Source organism: Diabrotica virgifera, chromosome 9, assembly GCF_917563875.1.
Source record: "Diabrotica virgifera virgifera chromosome 9, PGI_DIABVI_V3a".
In the NCBI taxonomy this organism is placed as follows: domain Eukaryota; kingdom Metazoa; phylum Arthropoda; class Insecta; order Coleoptera; family Chrysomelidae; genus Diabrotica; species Diabrotica virgifera.
In genome coordinates this window covers 164,219,909-164,241,624 of record NC_065451.1, presented here as the reverse complement: position 1 = coordinate 164,241,624, position 21,716 = coordinate 164,219,909, and the positions used below count along the sequence as shown (strand labels likewise).

Genomic DNA, 21,716 nt, shown 5'->3' with positions numbered 1-21,716 from the left:
ATACAAGAAAGACGAAACAACAAATCAACAATATCGAAATGAAAGTATTAAGATCAAAAGCGGGCATATCATTAAGAGACAAGAGACAAAGCAACAGAAGTATACGAAAACGATGCAAAATTCAAAATATTAACAGGTGGATAAAAACAAGAACGAAAACTGGAACAAACATGTAAACCGAATGGAACCAGATAGATTAGCGAACATCTGTAAAAACAACAAGCCGTATAGCAGAAGACCCGTTGGAAGGCCTCCGAAATGATAGACAATGTACAGTCAACAACAACTGAAACAGAATAAGAGGCAGACAAACAGGAGTACTCCTAGTCGCACGAAGAAGAAGAAGAAGTATATATGACAAGATTTGGTTTGCTTTAATGTAGTTATCGAGAAACCATAAATGAAACTTTGGTAAAAATATGAATCGACTTGTAAATCTCTGGAAAGATGGAGTCTTACAGAAGATGCCATAAAACGGTTAGAAGCATTTTAAATGTGGTGTTATCCACATTTGTTGAAGGTTTCATACGTATAATACACCACCCAATTAACATAACTATTCTAGATGGTCTAAAAAAGGACAAAGAAAAAATTATTAACACCGTAAAGAACATAAAACTGCCTTACTTTGGTCACAGTATGCTTAATAATAAATATCGACATCTACAGTTGATTCTACAAGGCAAGATTGAGGGCAAGAGAGGCCCTAGACCTAGATGTATATCCTGTCTGGCCAATCTTAGGAAAAGGACTGGCCAACTGGTTTGTCAACTGATCTAATTAGAGCTGCTGTGATTGGAATAAGATGGGTCAATGTGGTGGCCAACATCACAGGAAAATGTAATCGACCTTTAGAAGGAGAAAAGAGATTTAGACAATAAATACATTTAGAACATTTAGAAAGAAACAAACAAACTATGGCATTTAGTACGATAATAAAAATATAGTGGGTACATAAAATATCTTATAAATATTCAAAAAAGAATAAAACAATAAGTGGAATGAATATAACAATCAAATGTCAAAAATACAATAATGTGGACGTTTTATAAATATGCTTTATTGTCACTGAAAATTATACAATTTTATAGACAAAACTTAACATAGAGTCAGAAAAAAAATAACAACAATAACAATAACAAATACAATTTTCTGAAATTTGATAAATCGTCAATATAAAAAAAATTACAAATTAACAAAGTAAAGAAAAACAAAACCGATATATTCCAAAATTAATATAAACTGCAAATTGAACATACAACAAAATAAAATACAGACATAGGAACTAATTAGTTTAAGCTGCTGCATGTGACACCCAAATATAGATAAATATACTTTAGTTACTTGTACATTACTGTAATTTCTTAGTTAGTCATTAAGAAACTCTTCTATTGAATAATATGGTCTTTTAGATAGATGAGCTTTTGTCATTTTACGGAACTTGGGGAAAGAAATCCACGAGGAAAAATTTCCTGTAGTTGGTTGTATACCATTACAAAAACATAAAATCCTTTATAAAAGGTATATTTGTTAAAATCCCTATACAGGGCTACATCAAAGACAGAACTAGTGTTCGATCGGTTGACCGATCATCATCAGTGCAATCTTAGAATCGACATGCTAACCACCAAAGTAAAAATATCTGGGTAAAAACCCTTTACAATTGATCCGTCATCGGAACATATGACAAAGATGTGAATTATAACATGGATGAATAAAATATCCAATGTTTTTCGCCCGAGGTACCAATGAGCTCTATCTGACAAGTTCACATCATGGCTGTACGGAAGCAAGTGTTAAGAAAGCTGTTCACTTGCTTCCGTACAGCCATGATGTGAACTTGTCAGATAGAGCTCATTGGTACCTCGGGCGAAAAACATTGGATATTTTATTCATCCATGTTATAATTCACATCTTTGTCATATGTTCCGATGACGGATCAATTGTAAAGGGTTTTTACCCAGATATTTTTACTTTGGTGGTTAGCATGTAGATTCTAAGATTGCACTGATGATGATCGGTCAACCGATCTAAAACTAGTTCTGTCTTTGGGATTTTGTCCTGTATAGGGATTTTAACAAATATACCTTTTATAAAGGATTTTATGGTTTTGGGGAAAGAAGTTTGCAGATTTGAGTTGTAATGGGAGATGGTTGTATAGTTTTCTTGCGGAATGTTATATAGATTTCTTTACTAACTCAGAGGACGGGATCGATAAATAGACATCAAAAGTTGAATTTCTGGTGGAGTAGTCATGATGAGGCCTTGCTGGAAAGACATGCATGTGTTTACGAATTAAGCAAACAGTTTCTAAAATATATAAAGATGGAAGGGTTAAAATTCCGTGATCATTGAAGTAACTTCTGCAATGTGTTGTTCTTCTGAGGCCAAACTGATACCTTATTGCTCTTTTTTGTAATTTAACAATAACATCTAATTGGACAGCTGTACTAGAACCCGAAAAAGGAAAACCATATCAACAAGGAACAAGGAAAAATATGTTATTTTAGAAGATGCTAAATTGAGTTCTTTCGAAACAGATCTTATAGCATAGCAGGCTGAGGCAAGTTTCTTACTTAACAAATCGATATGAAGGGACCATTTGAGGTTGCTGTCTAAAAAAATACCAAGAAATTTTACAGAATCAACGGTAGAGATCTTGCTGTTATTAACAAGCAGGGGTTGAAGAGCACTTTTATAGGATAATACTACTTTTAGTATGGGAGATCAATATCAAGTTATGCAACATATCGTACAAAGAAAGATTGTAGAAAAAAGAAGAAAAGGGAAAATGCCATTGATGTAAAAAGCTTTCAAAAAAAGAATTGTCAGTTACACCAGACTCTAAAAGCGAGTATTTTGTACGAGCTGTATCCACATTTTATTTCATTCATTTCCATTCCGTTTCATCCAACACCTAACCTTAACTGTTTCTATCGAAAAGAAGGTTTGGAGATCTTAGAAGTCGTTTTTGCTTTAACTTAAATGCTTCTACTTATTTCCACCTTGTCTACATTATCTATTGCATTGATATTCTTTTATTGTTGATGAAACTTCTTTTTCTTCTTTAAGTTCCATCTGCTGTCGAAGGTTGGAAATCATCATAGCTATGCATACCCTGTTAACTGCCGCTCGAAATAGTACCGTATATACTGCATTCACACAATTCCCCCAATTTCTTCGGCTTACCACATTCCGCTTTCATCGAATTTTGCCTTGCATAAAATAAGTTAAGAGGTTGATGAAACACTATCTGCTTGTTGATGGAATACATTTTTCTAAGTCGTTGTTGCTTTAACAGACGTCAACACAATGGAGAAGCAGTGCAAGGAATCAGACCGAAGTTCCAACATCTCTGACCTCAAGCTGGATCTGAGGACAGGATCTTCAAATAGTAACGTTCACTGTGATATGGATTACATTCCAGGAGCTGAATCAGAAACCGGCAGCGAGTCTGTCATTACCAGAATCGGTGTTCCTTTAGCCGGGCCAGTTAATGTTCCTGGGCAGGATATCTACAGGTATTCTGCAGACTACACGGAGCCTCACTTCCCACCAAAGGTAACACTGTATTCTAGACTGTTTTTTTATTATCTGTTGGTTATAAACCTCAAAATGTAAAGTAAAATAATTTTTATTATTACTGTGTGAACTGGAGATATAGTCCAGAAAGCCACTGCGCATCCGCTAGGAAAAATATTCTGATTCGGATTTTTTGCACAATCTTACTCAAAAAGGACTCCTTTTAACAAATTTGCATGTTGCCAGGACCAAAAGGTGGTCAAAAATTTTTTAAACGTTTTTTTTTTGTTTTTTTTTCTAAAATTATTTTTTTTTGCATGGAAAAAAGTTTTTTAGGTTTTTTTGGATCATGCCAAACAGAAAACGTCTTTAGTGACTTTTCTCTAAAAATGATAGTTTTTGACATATAAGCGATTAAAAATTGAAAAATTGCGAAATCGGCCATTCTTAACCCTCAAAAACTATGTGAAAAACTGAAAATTTGAATGTTGCCAAGGTAGGTATTCTTTAATCATCGATTGATGAAATCCCGAAGAGTTTTTTGCAATACAATATTCAAGACTCCTTTGTTTTTTAATTGCTAATCAAGCGTGCGCGACACTATTTTCCACCGACAGTATGGTGCAAATGAAAGGAATAAATTCGTTATTTCGTAAACCGGCGACTTTAAGAAAAAATCCCGAAACAGGTCGATTTTTATTTTTAAGTCATGATATTGTGGCATATACAATATACTAGTGACGTCATCCATCTGGACGTGATGACGTAATCGATGATTTTTTTAAATGAGAGTAGGGGTCGTGTGCTAGCTCATTTGAAAGGTTCTTCAATTCTCTATTCAGTAGTATAAACATTTACATAATTATACAGGGTGTCCAAAAAATGTTTATTAAATTAAATTATTTGACAAAAAAGAAGTAGAAGGACACCCTGTATAAACAATTATGTAAATGTTTACATTACTGAATAGAGAATTGAAGAACCTTTCAAATGAGCTACCACACAACCCGTATTCTCATTTAAAAAAATCATCGATTACGTCATCACGCCCAGACGGATGACGGCACTAGTATACCATATATGCCACAATATCATAACTTAAAAATAAATATCGACCTGTTTCGGGATTTTTTCCTAAAGTCGCCGGTTTACGAAATAACGAATTTATTCCTTTCACTTGCACCATACTGTCGGTGGAAAATAGTGTCGCGCACTCTTGATTAGCAATTAAAAAACAAAGGAGTTTTGAATATTATATTGCAAAAAACTCTTCGGGATTTCATCAATCGATGTTTAAGGAATATCTACCTACCTTCGCAATATTCAAATTTTCAGTTTTTCACATAGGTTTTGAGGGTTAAAAATGGCCGATTTCGCAATTTTTCAATTTTTAATCGCTTACATGTCAAAAACTATCATTTTTAGAGAAAAGTCACTAAAGACCTTTTCTGTTTGGAATGATCCAAAAAACCTAAAAAAACTTTTTTCCATGCAAAAAAAATAATTTTAGGAAAAAAACAAAAAAAAAACGTTTAAAAAATTTTTGACCACCTTTTGGTCCTGGCAACATGCAAATTTGTTAAAAGGAGTCCTTTTTGAGTAAGATTGTGCAAAAAATCCGAATTAGAATATTTTTCCTAACGGATGCGCAGTGGCTTTCTGGACTAATAGATAAACAACAAATATGTTAGGTATATAGTGATGAGCGCGCTAATAGCCAGCAAAATATCGCAAAAGATGCAAAACATAATACATTGTGAAGTAAAAAGAGATAAAACTAGTAGAGGGACAACGATCGATATAAACGTATAAATTAACATTACATTACATAGTTTCCCACCTTTACACGTATCAGAGGAGTATGACAACTGTCACAGACGTCTAAAGATGGGAAACTATGTAATGTAATGTTAATTTATATGTTTATATCGATAATTACCACTTCTACTAGTTTCATCTCTTTTTATTTCACAATGTAATATGTTTTGCGTTATTTTACCGGTTATTAGCGCGCTCACCACTTTATAATAATAAATAATACCATTTTATATAAAATGTTTATTCTTTTTTCAGGATGGTCAAAATAACAACGGCTATGTACCTTACGTGGATTACGCGCGGGACTATAACCCGCCGATGATGCAGCCTCCAATATCTTCCTCATTGGATCCTACAAGGGAAAGCCTTCAGTCTACTCGTCTCCAACTAAACTCCCTCCAAAATCATCAACTTCCGGTCTCGGGGTCCAGTTTGCCGTTGAACGACCTCTCAGACTTGCACTTATCCCATCAGTCCATTCCCAACGGGGGTTTGCCTTCTATAGATCCGCGGTTTAGCGCAACTTACGGTAAGATATACTCTTGTTTATAAATGTCGACAAAACTATCTGAAACCGCCAAGGTCAGACTGATTGAAAACTTTGGTTACGCGACGTTGTCAGATTTATCGGGTTTCAAAGGTTTTTCGGATTTTTATTTGTTACCTGTCACAGTAAAATTGATAACAATGCTATAATGCTTTTATATTTTTATTATGGATCAAAATATTAGACGTAATAAGCAACAGTGTATATTGGTGAAATACCTGTTGTCAATTATTTCAGATACAAATAAGGAATACTAATAATTGTTTGTGAATTACTTCAATCAACAAACGTCTATTAATAATATAGAAAGCTAAATTTCTCGCATCTGTTTTTTTACTAGTCCACTATTGCATTTTACTAGGTCCATTATTACTAGTATTCCTCCATTTTTGTTTGAAGTATGACTGGTTAACAAATAAGTATCATCAGTGAAAACAACAAATTTATTTTCTTCCCTAGCTTTTTTAATGTTCTTGAGATACTGCCTTGTTCTATTGCCTATAGAGGCAGGCCTGAACATAAACTTTCAAAAAAATAACGTGTGTGTACTTTGTACTCACGTAAGAAGTTATACTTCTATTATTATGATTTCAACGAAATTAATATATTTAACAGGTTATTTGTATTTTATTTAAATATTAAACTAACTTTCTTACCTACCACTTTTAAAAAATTTTTATTAAAACGATACCAAAAATTAAAAAAAAAAGAATATTAATCGTCAGGGACCTCTCGATCTCCGATCACACGCTCTACCACTGAGCTAAATCCCCGTTGCTTTGACATGTTACAAGATTTCTCATACATACATTTCTTTAAATATACTTACTATTATTATAAAATATCTTATTCCCGAGGAAGACAAATCCAAAGACACAAATTTTATAATAAATATTACACTTACTAAAAACACTAATATATCCTTTTAATGACTTATTTGCGCTGATACATCCTCTTCCTCTATCCTTTATCCTTCGTAAGGATGTGGTGACGTTATGGTATTTGACGAATGGTTGCTATCCATTCTTCTCTCTCCTGGGCGCGGTGTGCTGCCTCAGACAGAGAGTAACCGGTGGCGCATTTTATTTGGTCTGACCATCGGAGTGGCGATCTTCCTCGAGTTCTTTTACCCTCTACCTTGCCTTCAACCACCAACCTCTCCATACCTTCTCTTCGTCTGGTAATGTGTCCAAAGTACCTCAATATATTTTGGTTGATGATGGTGGTAAGCCTAGTGTTGATGTCGAGTTCTGATAATATTGAGATATTTGTGCGATGTGCTGTCCAGGGTATGCGCATCATTCTACGGTATACCCACATTTCAAAAGCCATTATACGTCGTGAGTCGGACTTTTTAATGGTCCAAGTTTCTGAAGCATAGGTAGCGATAGGAAAGATAAGCGTCCGTATCAGGCGCAGTTTCGTGTTCCTGGTTATGGCCGTATCTTTCCATATTTTAGTGAGTTTGCCGTTGCTGATCTGGCCATTGTAAGGCGTCGGCGTATTTCTTCTTCGCATCCAGCATTGTTTGTGATAACAGAACCTAAGTAATTGAAACGGCTTACCACTTCAAACCCCGCTACGTTTCGTATTTCCGGCTGGTTATTTCTAATTCGATCGATTATCATTACCTTGGTCTTCTGTACATTAATTTTAAGTCCATATTCACGACTAATAATATCTAGTCTGTACATGATGTATTCAAGTTCATTTGTTGATGATGCTAGTACTAAAGTGTCGTCAGCATAGCGGAGATTGCTGATTTTTCGGCCTCCGACTGATATCCCTCCTAGCCATCCGTCGAATACAATGCGCATGCTGTGTTCGCTATATATATTGAATAACGTGGGAGAGATAATACATCCTTGACGAAAACAGACTTTTAGTTTAAAATTATCGGAGTATGTGTTGTTGACTCTTACGTTTGCTGTGTTGTTGATATACAGTTGTTTCAGCAGGTATATTAGATGTTCGGAGGTACCCATGTCTCTCAGTATTCCTTACATTTTATGCCACTTTACATTATCGAACGCTTTCGAGTAGTCGACGAAGCACAAATATGTTTCTAGATTAAATTCTCTAGATTTTTCTATAATTTGTCTGAGATTAAGAATTTGTTCTCGTGTGCCTCTTCCAGAGACAAATCCACATTGTTCTTGTGGGATCTGTGGTAAAAGTATTGATTTTTATCTCTCGTTAATTATAGTTAGAAGGACTTTACTTGCGTGGGAGATCAGGGCTATAGTGCGGTAGTTATTACAATCAGTTGGTCTTTCTTATAAATGGGTATGAAAGTACATACTGCGCTGATACATACATATCTTGAAAGATTAGCAACGAACTACATACTGTCTGTGTGCGCATGCGCCCGTCATTATAAAATTTCACTCTCGATCGTAAAGAAGTATAACTTCAAAAACAAAATACATTACCAATTCAGCTCCCAGTTATGTTATGAGTTTATGAGAGATGATGGGCACTAAGTACATCAGATTTTTAGCTATACATATCTATTTAGGGCATACAATTAGAATAGACTACGACAATCAAAATTGTGAAATACAGCGTCGTATAGGCTTGGGATGGGCAACATTTGGCAAGATGCGACATACTCTAAAAGGAACGCTAGCGATTTGCTTGAAGAAAAAAGTTTACAACCAATGCTTACTCCTAGTAATAACATCTGGTTTCGAAACCATAACTTTGACTAAACATTCTGCAAATAAATTGAGAATAACCCAAAGAAAAATGGAAAGAGCACTGTTGGGAATAACAAAAAGAGATATGGTACCAAGTAGCCCAAGTTGGATAGTGAGAAAGAGGACTAAAGTTTCAGATGTCATAGAAAAAATTGCACAAGCCAAATGGAGATGGGCTGGACATGTAACACGTTTAAATGATAATAGGTTGACCAAAAGACTCATATAATGGAGACCTAGAGAAGGTAAAAGACACCGAGGGAGACCACCGAAAAAATGGATGGATGACTTGAAAAAAACAGTGGAAAATTGGATACAGAAGTCACCAAATTAAGAACAATGGAAGAATATGGAGAAGAACTATATCCAACATTGGATGCACGAGGTTGAGGAATGATAATGATGATGATGATGAGATACTGCCAGTATTAAATGTCTAATGTCGTGTTTCCCAATCAATATTTTTCTATTATCTGATGACTTTTTCCAACAAAACCCAAGCTGGTGAAATTCCTGTCTCATACTTTCTCTGCTACATTTGTAATTCAATTGTTCTACAAATCTTCGATAAATCTTTTTAACAAAGGGAACCTGTAATTCAGTAAGATTAAAATTGTATATCTCTATATCACGACCTTCTTTGGCAATTTTTTTAAACTGGAAAACTGACACTGGCAAGCATTTAACCGTTTAATTTGTTTGATTCAATTGATGTTTACTCTTTGCAAAAATGCGTTCAACTAAAGTCACCCCTCCCTGATTTGCTACCTGAGTGACCTTCGCAGTTTTAGATATGTCTGCACACTTGTACTTGTAATCATCGCATTTGACAAGATGCACCGCGGGGGGGAGGGAGTGAACTAGCTTTATATTTCTGGTTTAAAACGAGTATAAGTACTTTTTATTGATTTAATGTTATAAAATCCGATTTTAAAATTTTCTTTTTTGATATATTCGTATCTTAGTGGATAGGTCCGACACTGGATTCAACCCTACAATTCTGATTTAATACCATTGCTGGAACAGCTGCATACTGACGGTCGTTATTTGGAGCTAAACATAATGATGAAATAATGGACAGTGAGTTTAATTAACCAATGTATTCGGCCAACAAACACGATCCAATTTTGAATAAAAATTTAGAAATTTTTACTCCGTCACATTTTGATTTTCTTGCTGGCGTTGTGAGGTATGACGATCTTCTTCGAAAATTAGAATTAAAAAATAAAGAATCTGTAATTTGGTTTAACACGTTATTTGAACAAGTAATTGGACTACGTTAGGCATAGGTTTTCACCAAAAGTAATCGAAAGTAGAACTGGAAGTCGATTTTTGAACTCTTCGTGTAACTTTGCGTCGATTGATATACGATTTTACTAATTTTGAGTCATTTTTACTAAACTTTGGGTCATCATTGCTTAAACAGAAATGACTTCAAAACCGGAACTAAAGATTCAAACTCAACTTTTTGATACTATAATGGCACTTCTGGTTAAAACTTTTTAACCGGAAATTATATAAAAACAAAAATTTTACAATTTGTTCTCATCTTGCTAAGGCACGTGGAACAATATATCGCTTATACTATTTCGGTGACTTTAAAACAGTACTTGGGTTATAAGCTTTCATTCGACACCTCATTTGTCATTATATCTGTATTAATAACGGATGAGATTCGCGGACGGACAGACAGTCATGAAACCGGAAGTATATATTTGTTCTCGTCTTGCGAAAGCGCGTCGAATAATATATCACTTGTACTTTTCCGCTGACTTTAAAAAAGTACTTCTGGTCGCATTTCTAAAACCGGAAGTCCTAGGTCAAAATTCTCACCTTTAGTACCATCCTTGGAATATAAGCTTTCATTTGACACCTCATTTTGTCATTCTACCTGGTATAATGACGGAAGAGTTATATTCGCGGTCGAACGGACATACAGCCTAGGTCAAACTCACCTTTAGTACCATCCTCGGATTATAAGCTTTCATTTGACACCTCATTTGTCATTCTACCGGGTATAATGACGGAGGAGTTATGTTCGCGGTCGGACGGACAGACGGACAAACAGCCTATCTGGTATAATGACGGAGGAGTTGTGTTCACAGACAGACAGACGGACGTGGATAATTCAAAGTTTTCACATTTTTTCAAAATTGGGTGAAAACAAAAATGTAATAACCTTCGTAGATATCATATTCTGTATTATTATATCGAGTAAAATTTTAATTGGGAAGATTATTTAAGTTTATAATATCAAAATGACACTACAACGGAGAAAGCAATAAATATTTTTTAATTCAATGTCTTCTTCTGACTTAAAAATAGCGCTCCTTGTTTTTAACTGTTTTCCATATTATTATCTGAGAATATTCCATCGGTTTCTAGATCTAGCTAAGTTTCTTCCGATTGATGGCTTGTTTCGAGTCATTTACACTGATCCACTTATTTATCTTGTCTACGCTGCACATGTTTCTGATCTAATTACTCCATATTTTCTCCAATTTTTTTTATTATTGAACGCACTGAAGATGATCTGATTTAGATCGAATACGTTTTGCAATCCATTTGGATGACATTTTAATAGTTTTTTAATAAACTTTTTATACCATTATACAAACGAAATTTTTTACTTCTGTATGATTTTTGATTATTATTCTTCTTAGGATTCTTGCTGCTTTTCCGGGTTACATTAATTTCTCAATATTACCGGCAAGATATTTAAATTTTAATACTGATTCTATCATTTGGTTTCCAATCTTAATTTTGTATTTTCTTGGTTGTGTTGATATTATTACTTTTTTAACTTTTATAGCCTTTTGTGGCAAAATTTTCAAATTGAATTCCGTAGACTTTTGAACTGATGTAACATTATTTGTAGATTTTTTCATTGTTCTCTCTCAGAACTGGTCATTTCATTGTATAGTCTATGTTAAACCTGACGCTTGACGTCTAAAACGTCTCTAAAGAAACATATTTTTCTTTAATACCATATTTAAATAAATTAAAAAAGAATAATTAAACTTACCACAGATGGTGAGTTTTTTCACTAATAAAACTGTACTGACTGAATTAATTACGTAATATCATGTGTAATCTTGTCGAAGGACTCAGAATGAAATTAAATGGGATGCTCGATTATTTTTATACCTTTAGCCAGACTAATTCAAAACTGAGTGATAACATTAACATTCCTAGTTGTTATTTGAACTTGTGTGTTTGTATTACACTACGGTTTTCAACTTAAGTGGTTACTATAACATTGTAAATAGTATTTGTTATTGAGTGATGATCTTAGATTTACATGTTTTTCTGTTTACAGGTAACCCCTACCTCAGGAACCCGAGCGTGGGTCTGCCAACGCCCAACACGGCGAACCCCTCAGCCACGCCGGCCCCTCCGCCCTACTCCAGGGAGAATTCCAGACTAATCAGTTCTAGTGCCATGATAACCGCCAGTGCCAACGTGGTGAACACAGTGGTGGCGAACGGTTCCAACGGGTCCGTGCCACAAGTTACTCGATTGCCGAACTCTCCCACGAGTCAGTACATAGTGCCCAATTCTAATATGGCGACGCTAAAACGAGGGACGATGGCGACTCATGTGTAGTGTTTTTTGACTGAAAGTGTGATTTAGGTGAAAATGTTAATAATCAAAAGATTTGAATTGGTAAAAAGGCCTGAATGTTGAGGTTTTAGTACACAAAAGTCGCTGATTTAATTTGCTGGCTGTGCTTTCTTGTAGACTATACAAAACTATCACCAGCTATCCAATCGTCATGTACATTTTTTTATTAGTTGCAACATATTCATTTTTTATCGATTTATTACTTTATTAAATCAACAGTTGCTTCGCCAGTTATTATATAACTATCGAAGAGTTTTTGTAAGCACAGTGTCCTTGATTGAGTTACTTAAGTTGGGTGCCGATCACGCTGTAGCACATGGGTCCTTTCTTTAAACTGTCTCCATCAGTTTCTACTCTCTGCAACTCTTAAGCAAAGGTTTAGTGGAGATCCGACCTCTTTTGAAAGGTGGTCCACATATCTTGTTGGTGATCTTTCTCGGGCTTTCGCTCCCTGCGCCTTCCCCTGCAATATATGCTTCTCCGTATATGTTAAACAAAATGGGACTTATTACGCAGCTCTGCCTTATACCTTTATCAACCCTGAACGTCAACCCGACAGTTCTTCACGTGCCTCACTTTTGCTGAGTTTTTTACATACTTAGAGGTTTATTAGAAATGTCACTGGGTGTTTTAGAGCGCCCATTTCCTAGGTATGTCCACATTTTGTCCCATCTGACATCGTCGAATGCTTTACAGTAATCAATAAAACACACATTTGCTTACATTGAATTCCCTTGACTTTTCGATGATCTGTCTTAGGTTCAGAATATGCTCTCTGGTTACTCTGGTACCCCTTCCTGACATTAATCTCAGGGAGCAGGTACGGCTTGAGTCCTTTTAGCTGCAGTAAAGTTGTGACTTGGATAGTAGATTTTACAAACAAGCAGTATGATTCTAGTAAAAAGCTCAACATTCAGTGTCTCTTTTACCATCCACGCTCTGTTGAACGTATTAAAATTTGCAGTTTTCGAGGTGATGTTAAAATAAGTGAATTTATGACGAGAAGACTGAATAATAATAAATTGATTTTTTTCTTTAGGAATATTAAATGAAATGAGGAAATTGTTCATATTTGGATTAGTACCCAAGCCGAACGCTACTACTGTACATTTTTACTAGACAATTAAATTAATTGAGAACAATCGTTGATTAAAACTTAATCAGAAAAGTAAAATGGAGTTGTTTTGTGCTGATTTGATGAGGTCGGTTTCATAGTTTTTTTTTTGTTTTTCTTTAATGTAAAACGAACTTGTTCGAAAAATAAATCGTACTAATTATTGAAATGGCTCGGGCCACGTTGGAGTTTAAGAATTGTTTCTGTTCTTCTTCTAGTTCCATGACCGTTATCGATCGTTGAATTTCATATTGGCTACCATATTCGCTATCGTGACTTTATTGACAATTTCTTCTAAAGGTGCATATCTTCTAGTGATGTTGGCGACCGCATTGACCCATCTTATTCTATTCACAGCAGCTCGAAATAGATCAGTTCACGTCAGACCAGTCCAGTTCCTAAGATTGACCAGCCAGGATATACGTCCTTAGGCGTAACCAGGGGGTTATAACCCCCCCCCATTTGGATGTACTTTGAGCTCTATACGCTTAACACCATTACTATTCCATACCCCCAGAGACCATCAACTAGTTGTAACCCCCCCTTAGGATCATCCTGGTTACACCTCTGTATACGTCTAGGTCCAGGGCCTCTCTTACCCTCAATCTTGCTTTGTAAAAACAACTGTAGAAGTCGGTATTTATTATTACGCTTACTGTGGTCGAAGTAAGCCAATTTTCTGTTCTTTATGGTGTTTAATCTCAAATATTCAATTTTCATATCCGATATTAAACAATATTTTTATCACTCCGTATATCACATTAACGCAATTTGTTATTATATTTAAACATGTGCGGGCTCTGCTAATTTAGTTAACTATTACAAATCATAAACAATAAGTTTGGATAATTGCACATTAATTTTGATGACAATATAATTTCTTTGTTATCTTAATATTTGGTAATAAATAATACGCGTGGGTTCTGACCCATAAAATACATATTGCCGCTAAGAAAGAACATTCATTCAGATCATTACATCGATTCACATCAAACAGTCAGGATGTGACTTCAAACGAGTATCAGTTTATCTTTCATACATGTAAGACAGTAAGAATACGTAGATTAGTAAATTTGTAATAGTTAACTAAATTAGCAGCCCGGGCATGTTTAAATTTAGGTTACAGACCTATAAGTTTGTTGTCACACTTATACAAATTGCTAACAAGAATAATAACCAACCGCATAATACAAAAACTTGATTTATATCAACCGGTTGAACCGGCGGGATTTCGAAAAGGGTTTGGTACTAATGATCACTTACAAACCATCAGAACACTGGTAGAAAACACCACAGAATATAGTGTACCTTTATATATGGCATTTATTGACTTTCACAAGGCTTTCTATAGTATTGAAACCTGGTCCTTTTTGTCAGCCCTAAGGGATGCTCGAATAGACTCACGGTACACTACACTCATGAACAGGCCACTCACTTATGAACAGGCCACATTCCACATCAAAATCAATGAAGACTAAAAAACCAAAAAAATACGCCTTGGTAAAGGTATTAGACAAGGTATTATACTATTTTACCATAATCTTTTACCTTAGCATTGGAAAATGTATTCAAACAGCTAGACTTGGACGAAAACGGTCTAAACATTGATGGTGTACGTTTGAGTCATTTGAGGTTTGCGGACTACATAGTATTATTCAGTACAGATATCAAGGAACTGGAGCAAATGATGAAGGAATTAAATCAGCAGTCAAATAAAATAGGTCTCAAAATTAATCTTCAGAAAACAAAAATATGAGTAATGTACACACTAATCTTGTTATTGACAACGTCAGTCTTGAAAATGTAGACCACTGTATATCTGGGACATACCATTAAAATCGGCGAAGAAAACCAAATAGCCGAAATAAAAAGACGCATACAATTGTCTTGGGTAGCTTTCGGCAAGTTAAGCTTTATCTTGAAGAATAAAGATATACCAATGTGTCTAAAACGTAGAGTTTATGACAAAAATGTGTCTTGCCCGTAACCACATATGGACTGGAGACCATGGCCTTTACAAAGAAAACCTTAGAGCAGCTCAGTACAACCCAAAGAGCGATGGAGAGGGCCATGCTAGGGATTAGTTTGAGAGACAGAATTCGAAATATCGACATTCGTGAAAGAACAAAGATTACTGATGTCGCAGAACGTATAGCAAGGCTCAAGTGGCAATGGGTCGGACATGTTGCTCGGGATAATCCCGAAAGTGGACACAGAGACTAACAAACTGGAGGCCAAGAGAGAACAGGCGAGGAGTAGGTAGACCGCAGAAGAGGTGGGCAGATGATATCAAACAAGTCGCGGGCAAGCAGTGGATGAGAATGGCCAAGAGTAGAAATCGATGGAAGCAAATGGAAGAGGCCTATGTCCAGCAGTGGACGAACACAGGCTGAAGAAGAAGAAGAAGAAGCATTGCAGAAGAATTGCTTTAATGTGATATACGGGGTGATAAAAAGATTGTTTAATATCGGATATGAAAATTGAATATTTGAGCTTAAACAACGGTGTTAATAATTTCTCTGTCTTTTCTTATCCTCTGGAGAATAGTCATGTTAGTTGTGTGGTGTATATATGCGACCCTCAACATACGTTGGAAGCACCACATTTCAAACGCCCCTAATCGTTTTATGGCATCTTCTGTAAGACTCAACTTTCTACTCCGCAGAGAAGGACACTAAAAACGTAATATCTAAGAATTCTTATGCTTAATTCTTATTCTGCCTTAAGAAACTTTTAAAGTTCTTTTTTGGCACCAAATTTCTAAGGCCTCAAGAGGATTTAGATTACTTTTATTGGCAGTTTAAGTCTCGACCCCATAAAGTAAGCGCACATAGCAGCGAAGTAGGCAGTTCCGCAGTGCCAAATTTAGTTCTTTGTTACATCACATGCCTCTGCATTCAATTTAACTTATATCCAAGGTAAACAATTTGATCAACTTGCTCCAGTTTGGTACTAATATATAGACGGTTTTAAATTCTACTTATTACGAGTATTTTGGTTTTCCTTATGTTCAGATCCAGACGACCTCAATTTTTGACCCTTCGCTTCGTTATCGAATTTATTCGCTTCGTATACTAAACAGATACGAAGCGAATACGTTCGATAACGAAGCGAAAGGTCAAAAATCGAGGCCCTGCTTCCTTACAGCTCTCAATTTTATGCTATCTCTATAGGGCTTTTCATTCACAGTCATTTGTTTCGAGCTTCTGTCAAATGTCGTGTAATCCGTGAATATTAATATTATACACAGATTATACAAAATATGACAGAAGCTCGAAACAAATGACAATCGATGAAAAGCCCTATAGTAACCTTCTAATAGGATTTTCACTTTTATGAAGTCTAATTGTCTACTCAACTCATACATATAGCTGTAACAAAGTTAATTTTATATCGTTTACTAATAAATGATCTTCGATTATCTGTGTTATGTGTAGACTCCGAGTGATCCCATGATTAATTGTGTGGACTGAATGTGTACTGAAATTTTTGGAACTTCTGAGATGCGGTTTTGTGTTTCGAAGCGCTGAGATCCGCATCCTGTTTATATGCAGATGCTCTTCTTTACGATTGAAGTTGATTGGGTCTTTTTGTATTTAGACAAACTGTCTGAACATATGTGCACCTTTATCTTTGGGTCTTCGTATAAAATTTGATGATTGTCTTTGTATCTTTTCTGCAACTGACTACTCTCATTAACCAAAGTGATAGTTTCTCCTGTGTTTAGCCAAACGAATATGTAAAGTTTGTTTAGCAGTAAATGGTTGACTTCAATTAGTACCGACTATAAACATCCTGGGTTAACCGATAATAGTATAAAAGGCCCGGTTTCAGGTAAAATTTAAATATGTTTCCTGGTAAAATTTGTCAATCTTCATTTCTTAATGTTGATTTAATTTATTTTAAAACTCACTGAAAACATTAATTTCGGGTATATAAGGCAAAGCAATATATTTTACATCCGTTTTTTTGTCGTCGTAATTATTGTAAATTTTGTGGATCCTTTGCTTTATTATAGGAGTACCGTCTAGTCAGTGTTAATTGTCAAAAGACCAACTCTGTCTACCTCGTTTTCTTATCGCTCCGGACCGGTCTTAACAATGGGCCAAGTCAGATAAATTTAATAATATTTACGACCGCACTAATTGAAGTCAACCATTTACTGCTAAACAAACTTTACAAAAAGTTTTTATTTTTTTAAGGGAGTGAGACAAATTTCCGCAGTGGATTTATGGTCCACTCCAGTGGTTACTGTTCCTCTTGAATCTTTGGTCGATCTTAGACTTTCTTTTATTATTTTTATTAGTTCAACAATGGATTCAGTAGTTTATAATGGACTTAAAATGTCAAAAGAGGTGCACTGCCAATTTGCATCTTTGTTATTACATTATAAGGTATCACTAACATCAAATATTTTTGAAAAAATATAATTGTTTTATTAGTTGTGTTCTATGGTTGATTTTAGCCATTGTGCGGACGTGTCAAACTATAAGAACGACCTCAACAAATCTACGGAATGCATATTTTATAACATCATTTTCTTAACTAATAAAATAACGTATATCTTCGGTAGCACATATCTCCAGAAATGTGCATTCTTCACAAAACAAATACTAATAGTGTACATATCAAAATCAGTCATATCAGACTGGTTTTATGTCATATGTCAATTCGAAATTTCATCACTCATGGTGTTGTCTTGAGACTAGATATATTTTTGTGAAGAGCTTCCAAAAAGTTTACTTTTGAACACGTTTTTAAATAAATAGGAAGAGGTTTTGTGAAAAATGTTGAAGACGGTGTAGATTGTGGCTTTATTAAAAGCATAGAACAATTTATTTATAAGAATCAATTTTGTCGTTATCACTATTGAACAACGAGGAAAATCCAAAACTTATAATATGACAGATAAAGCAGTTTTCTTAGTTAGTCTTTCTCTTATTTGAAATAAATAGTAAATAGGGCGTATAACAGGAACGTTTTGTCTTAAAGACTTTTCCACACTGAGAAATGTGTACCACGCGGGGATCTTTTGTGTATCTTAAACTTAAGTACCTGATGAGACTTGCTCATCTCACACAATAATTAGCAACCATGGTCAAGCATGAAAGGCCTCGTCACCAAGACGAATATGTCACTTCTGAAATTATGGTATGGTCGGTAATAATATTAGTTGATTACCAGAAAGCATTTGACAGAGTAAAACATGACAATTAATAACTCTAATGCAAGAAATTGGAATTGACAACAAAGATCTAAGAATTATTAGAAACATTTATTACAATCAAACGGCCAAAATCAAAATAGGAAACTAGTTAACTGATAAAATTTCAATAGAACGAGGAGTACGACAGGGCTGTATTTTATCTCCACTACTACTCAATATTTACTCTGAATGGGTATTTATTAAGGAAACTTTAGACGGTTGTGCGAAAGGAGTATTAATAAATGGTGAATGGTTGAATAACATTAGATATGCAGATGACACCATAGTTTTTGCCGATAATCTGCATGATTTACAGATATTAACAAATCGTTTAACAGAAGTCAGCAACAGATACGGACTAGCTCTTAACATAAAGAAGACCAAATTTATGACAATTACTAAAAAACCAACACTAAACGCTCAACTTACAACCAACCAACAGAATATCGAAAGAGTTGAGCAATTTACATATCTGGGTACGAATTTAAATAGCCAATGGGACCACTCAACAGAAATTAAACAGCGAATAATAAAAGCAAAAGCAGCATACGTTAGAATGAGACCCATTTTCAACAGTCAAGACATATCATTAAAAACAAAATACCGTCTGTTGAAATGCTACATATTCACTGTTCTGCTCTACGGAATGGAAGCGTGGACACTAACTGTTGCATCTATGAACCGGCTCGAAGCTTTCGAAATGTGGTGTTATAGGCGCATCTTACGTATATCCTGGTTTGACCGAATTACTAATGTGGAAGTCCTGCGTAGAATGGGGAAGGAGTGTGAAATTCTCATAACCATTAAAACAAAAAAATTAGAATATCTAGGACATGTAAAGAGAAATCAAGAACGTTACGGCCTTCTCCAACTGATTCTCCAAGGGAAGGTAAATGGTAAAAGGGGACCGGGAAGAAGGCGCATTTCCTAGCTTCAAAATTTACGAAAGTGGTATAACACGACAAACAAAGTCAAGATAGCCATGATGATCGCCAACATCCGGAACGGATAGGCACTTTAAAAAGAAGAAGAATAATATTAGTAAATAGTGTAAATTATCATGCTATGAAAATTTTAAACATGAAGAATTGGTCATCAAGGTATTCCTTGAAGAATAACTTAGGGCCGGTTGTTCGAACGCTAATCAACAATGATCATTATCAAATATTTAATTACTGTCACCAACTGTCAATCTCAATTTTGCTTGGGTTGCTGAAATCATAATTATTGATTACAATTATGAAATTACTTAATCAATTATGTTAATAATTGTTATGTTAATTGATTAACTAATCTCATAATTATAATCAATTATGTTTTCAGCAACCCAATAAAAGTTGACATTGACAGTTGGTGACAGTAATTAAATATTTGATAGTGATCATTGTTGATTAGCGTTCGAACAACCGGCCCTTAATGTAATATTTTAATATACTTAATTATGATCATTATCAAGTATTAATAATACTCTGTGTTAAAACTTGATCTTGTAATATGTGGGATGCTACATACGTTTCGTATTACTCTACGGACTGGAGAAATGCACAAGGCGAAAAAAGGCACTTATCATGCAAACATGGGACAATAAGCACAGAGTATAATGGCAAGATACGCCAATAGCCATGAGAGAAACATATGAAAAAGAGAAAAATCAAAAAAGCAGCACAGTTTTAGTCAGAAGTGTTTTTTTTTAACGCAGAAGAAAAAAACAAGCCAGAAAAGATAAGAAACTACATAAAAACGATGCTAAATATATCAGAAAAAGCAGCGCAATAAAACGACCTACGAACTCAATATACAATAATATGAAACCTAACAGGAAAAGTACAAAAAAATAATACAAATATAGAAGGAATACTATAAAAAGAAATATATATAAAGATAGTAAGGTCAAACAACAGCTGGAAAAGAACTAGAATACGAACAAATTGGATTAAGACGGGGTGAGGTTAAAACAGAGCAAGAAATGGAAGAGAATGGAACGAACTCTTACATAGTTCATCCTGCGAATAAACAAGAAAGATGATGCATGACCGGGCCAGTCAGGAATCTTACAGTTTTCGCCAAGAAACGCATAAGCGCCCAATACTCCACAAGGTGGAATTGAACTGGAGAGAGAGGAAGCTTATAACGAGGGTAGGATCTAAATCAAGAGTAAACGTAAAGTATCAAAAACTATTAGCAAAACAGATAGGTTAAGAAAATTGACGACCCTTATCTGTCTGTTGACGGATTTATACTTCCTGCAGGTGTTATAAACATATTGTCACATGTGTCCGCCTCGTGAACTCGATTTGAACCCATGTGAACATACAGTAGAAGATATGCAAAAGAAAATATAAAATGGAACCATTAACAAACCAAGACAGTTACAAAACAAAAATATCAATCAGATATGTTAATATATAGATAGAGTATTGGAAATTTTTTTTCGTTAATTGAAAATCAGAGATCTCGGTTGGGTGCAGTCGAACAAATGAATTAGATATGAAACATCGCGACATGTCTTGAAATTTACACCGGTTAATTGCAAATCAAGAATCTAACTTATTGCATTGAAAGGTCCTATGTTCCGAAAAAAGATTTCCAATACTGTATATTCTTATCCTCTGAATATTACAATTTATTTTACAGATACTGTTAAAATTTATTACAGTAGAGAAAAGTTGTCACAAAAGCTACAATCTACGTCAGTACGTTTTTTATAGAACCTTTTTATAGAATCGACATTAATCAGCTTCTAGTGTTATTCATTTTATTGATTAATTGTTATCTAACATTAAAACTTAATAATGTTTCTTGTTATAAATTTGAAATATATACCAAAGATATTTTTTGTATAGTAAAATCTAACACGTATGTATATTTTTTGAGATGATTTCGATCCAACGATATGCTGCATCATGAATAAATTCGTGACAAGACATCTCGTAACACGACAGTTCTACACGCCACAAATTGTAACGGATGATTTCGTAACGGCGACAGTTCGTAACTTCATATTCGTAAAGTCAAAATTGAATTAGTGTGTCTATTTTTGTTAACATGGAAACTAAATTTTATTACAGTTACAATTGAAATTACGTTTATCAATTTAACGAACCAACATGAGGATAAATAATATTTTTGACACAGTTTATATTTCGTGGAGACCTAAATTGTTAAAATTATGTCTTAAAATAAATA

At 34.7% G+C, this 21,716-nt stretch overlaps 1 protein-coding gene across 2 annotated transcripts in view; it reads left to right on the top strand.

Moving 5' to 3' along the window:
• Positions 1–15,723, top strand: part of LOC126892555 (irregular chiasm C-roughest protein-like) — an 821,138-nt gene extending 805,415 nt beyond the window's left edge. For both annotated transcript variants that reach the window (XM_050662121.1, XM_050662119.1), the window contains 3 exons: positions 3,302–3,561; positions 5,596–5,869; positions 11,906–15,723. In XM_050662121.1, coding sequence (XP_050518078.1) covers positions 3,302–3,561; positions 5,596–5,869; positions 11,906–12,192 — 821 coding nt within the window. In that variant the 3' untranslated portion in view covers positions 12,193–15,723. The remainder of the gene's footprint in view (positions 1–3,301; positions 3,562–5,595; positions 5,870–11,905) is intronic.
• Positions 15,724–21,716: the final 5,993 nt, after the last annotated feature.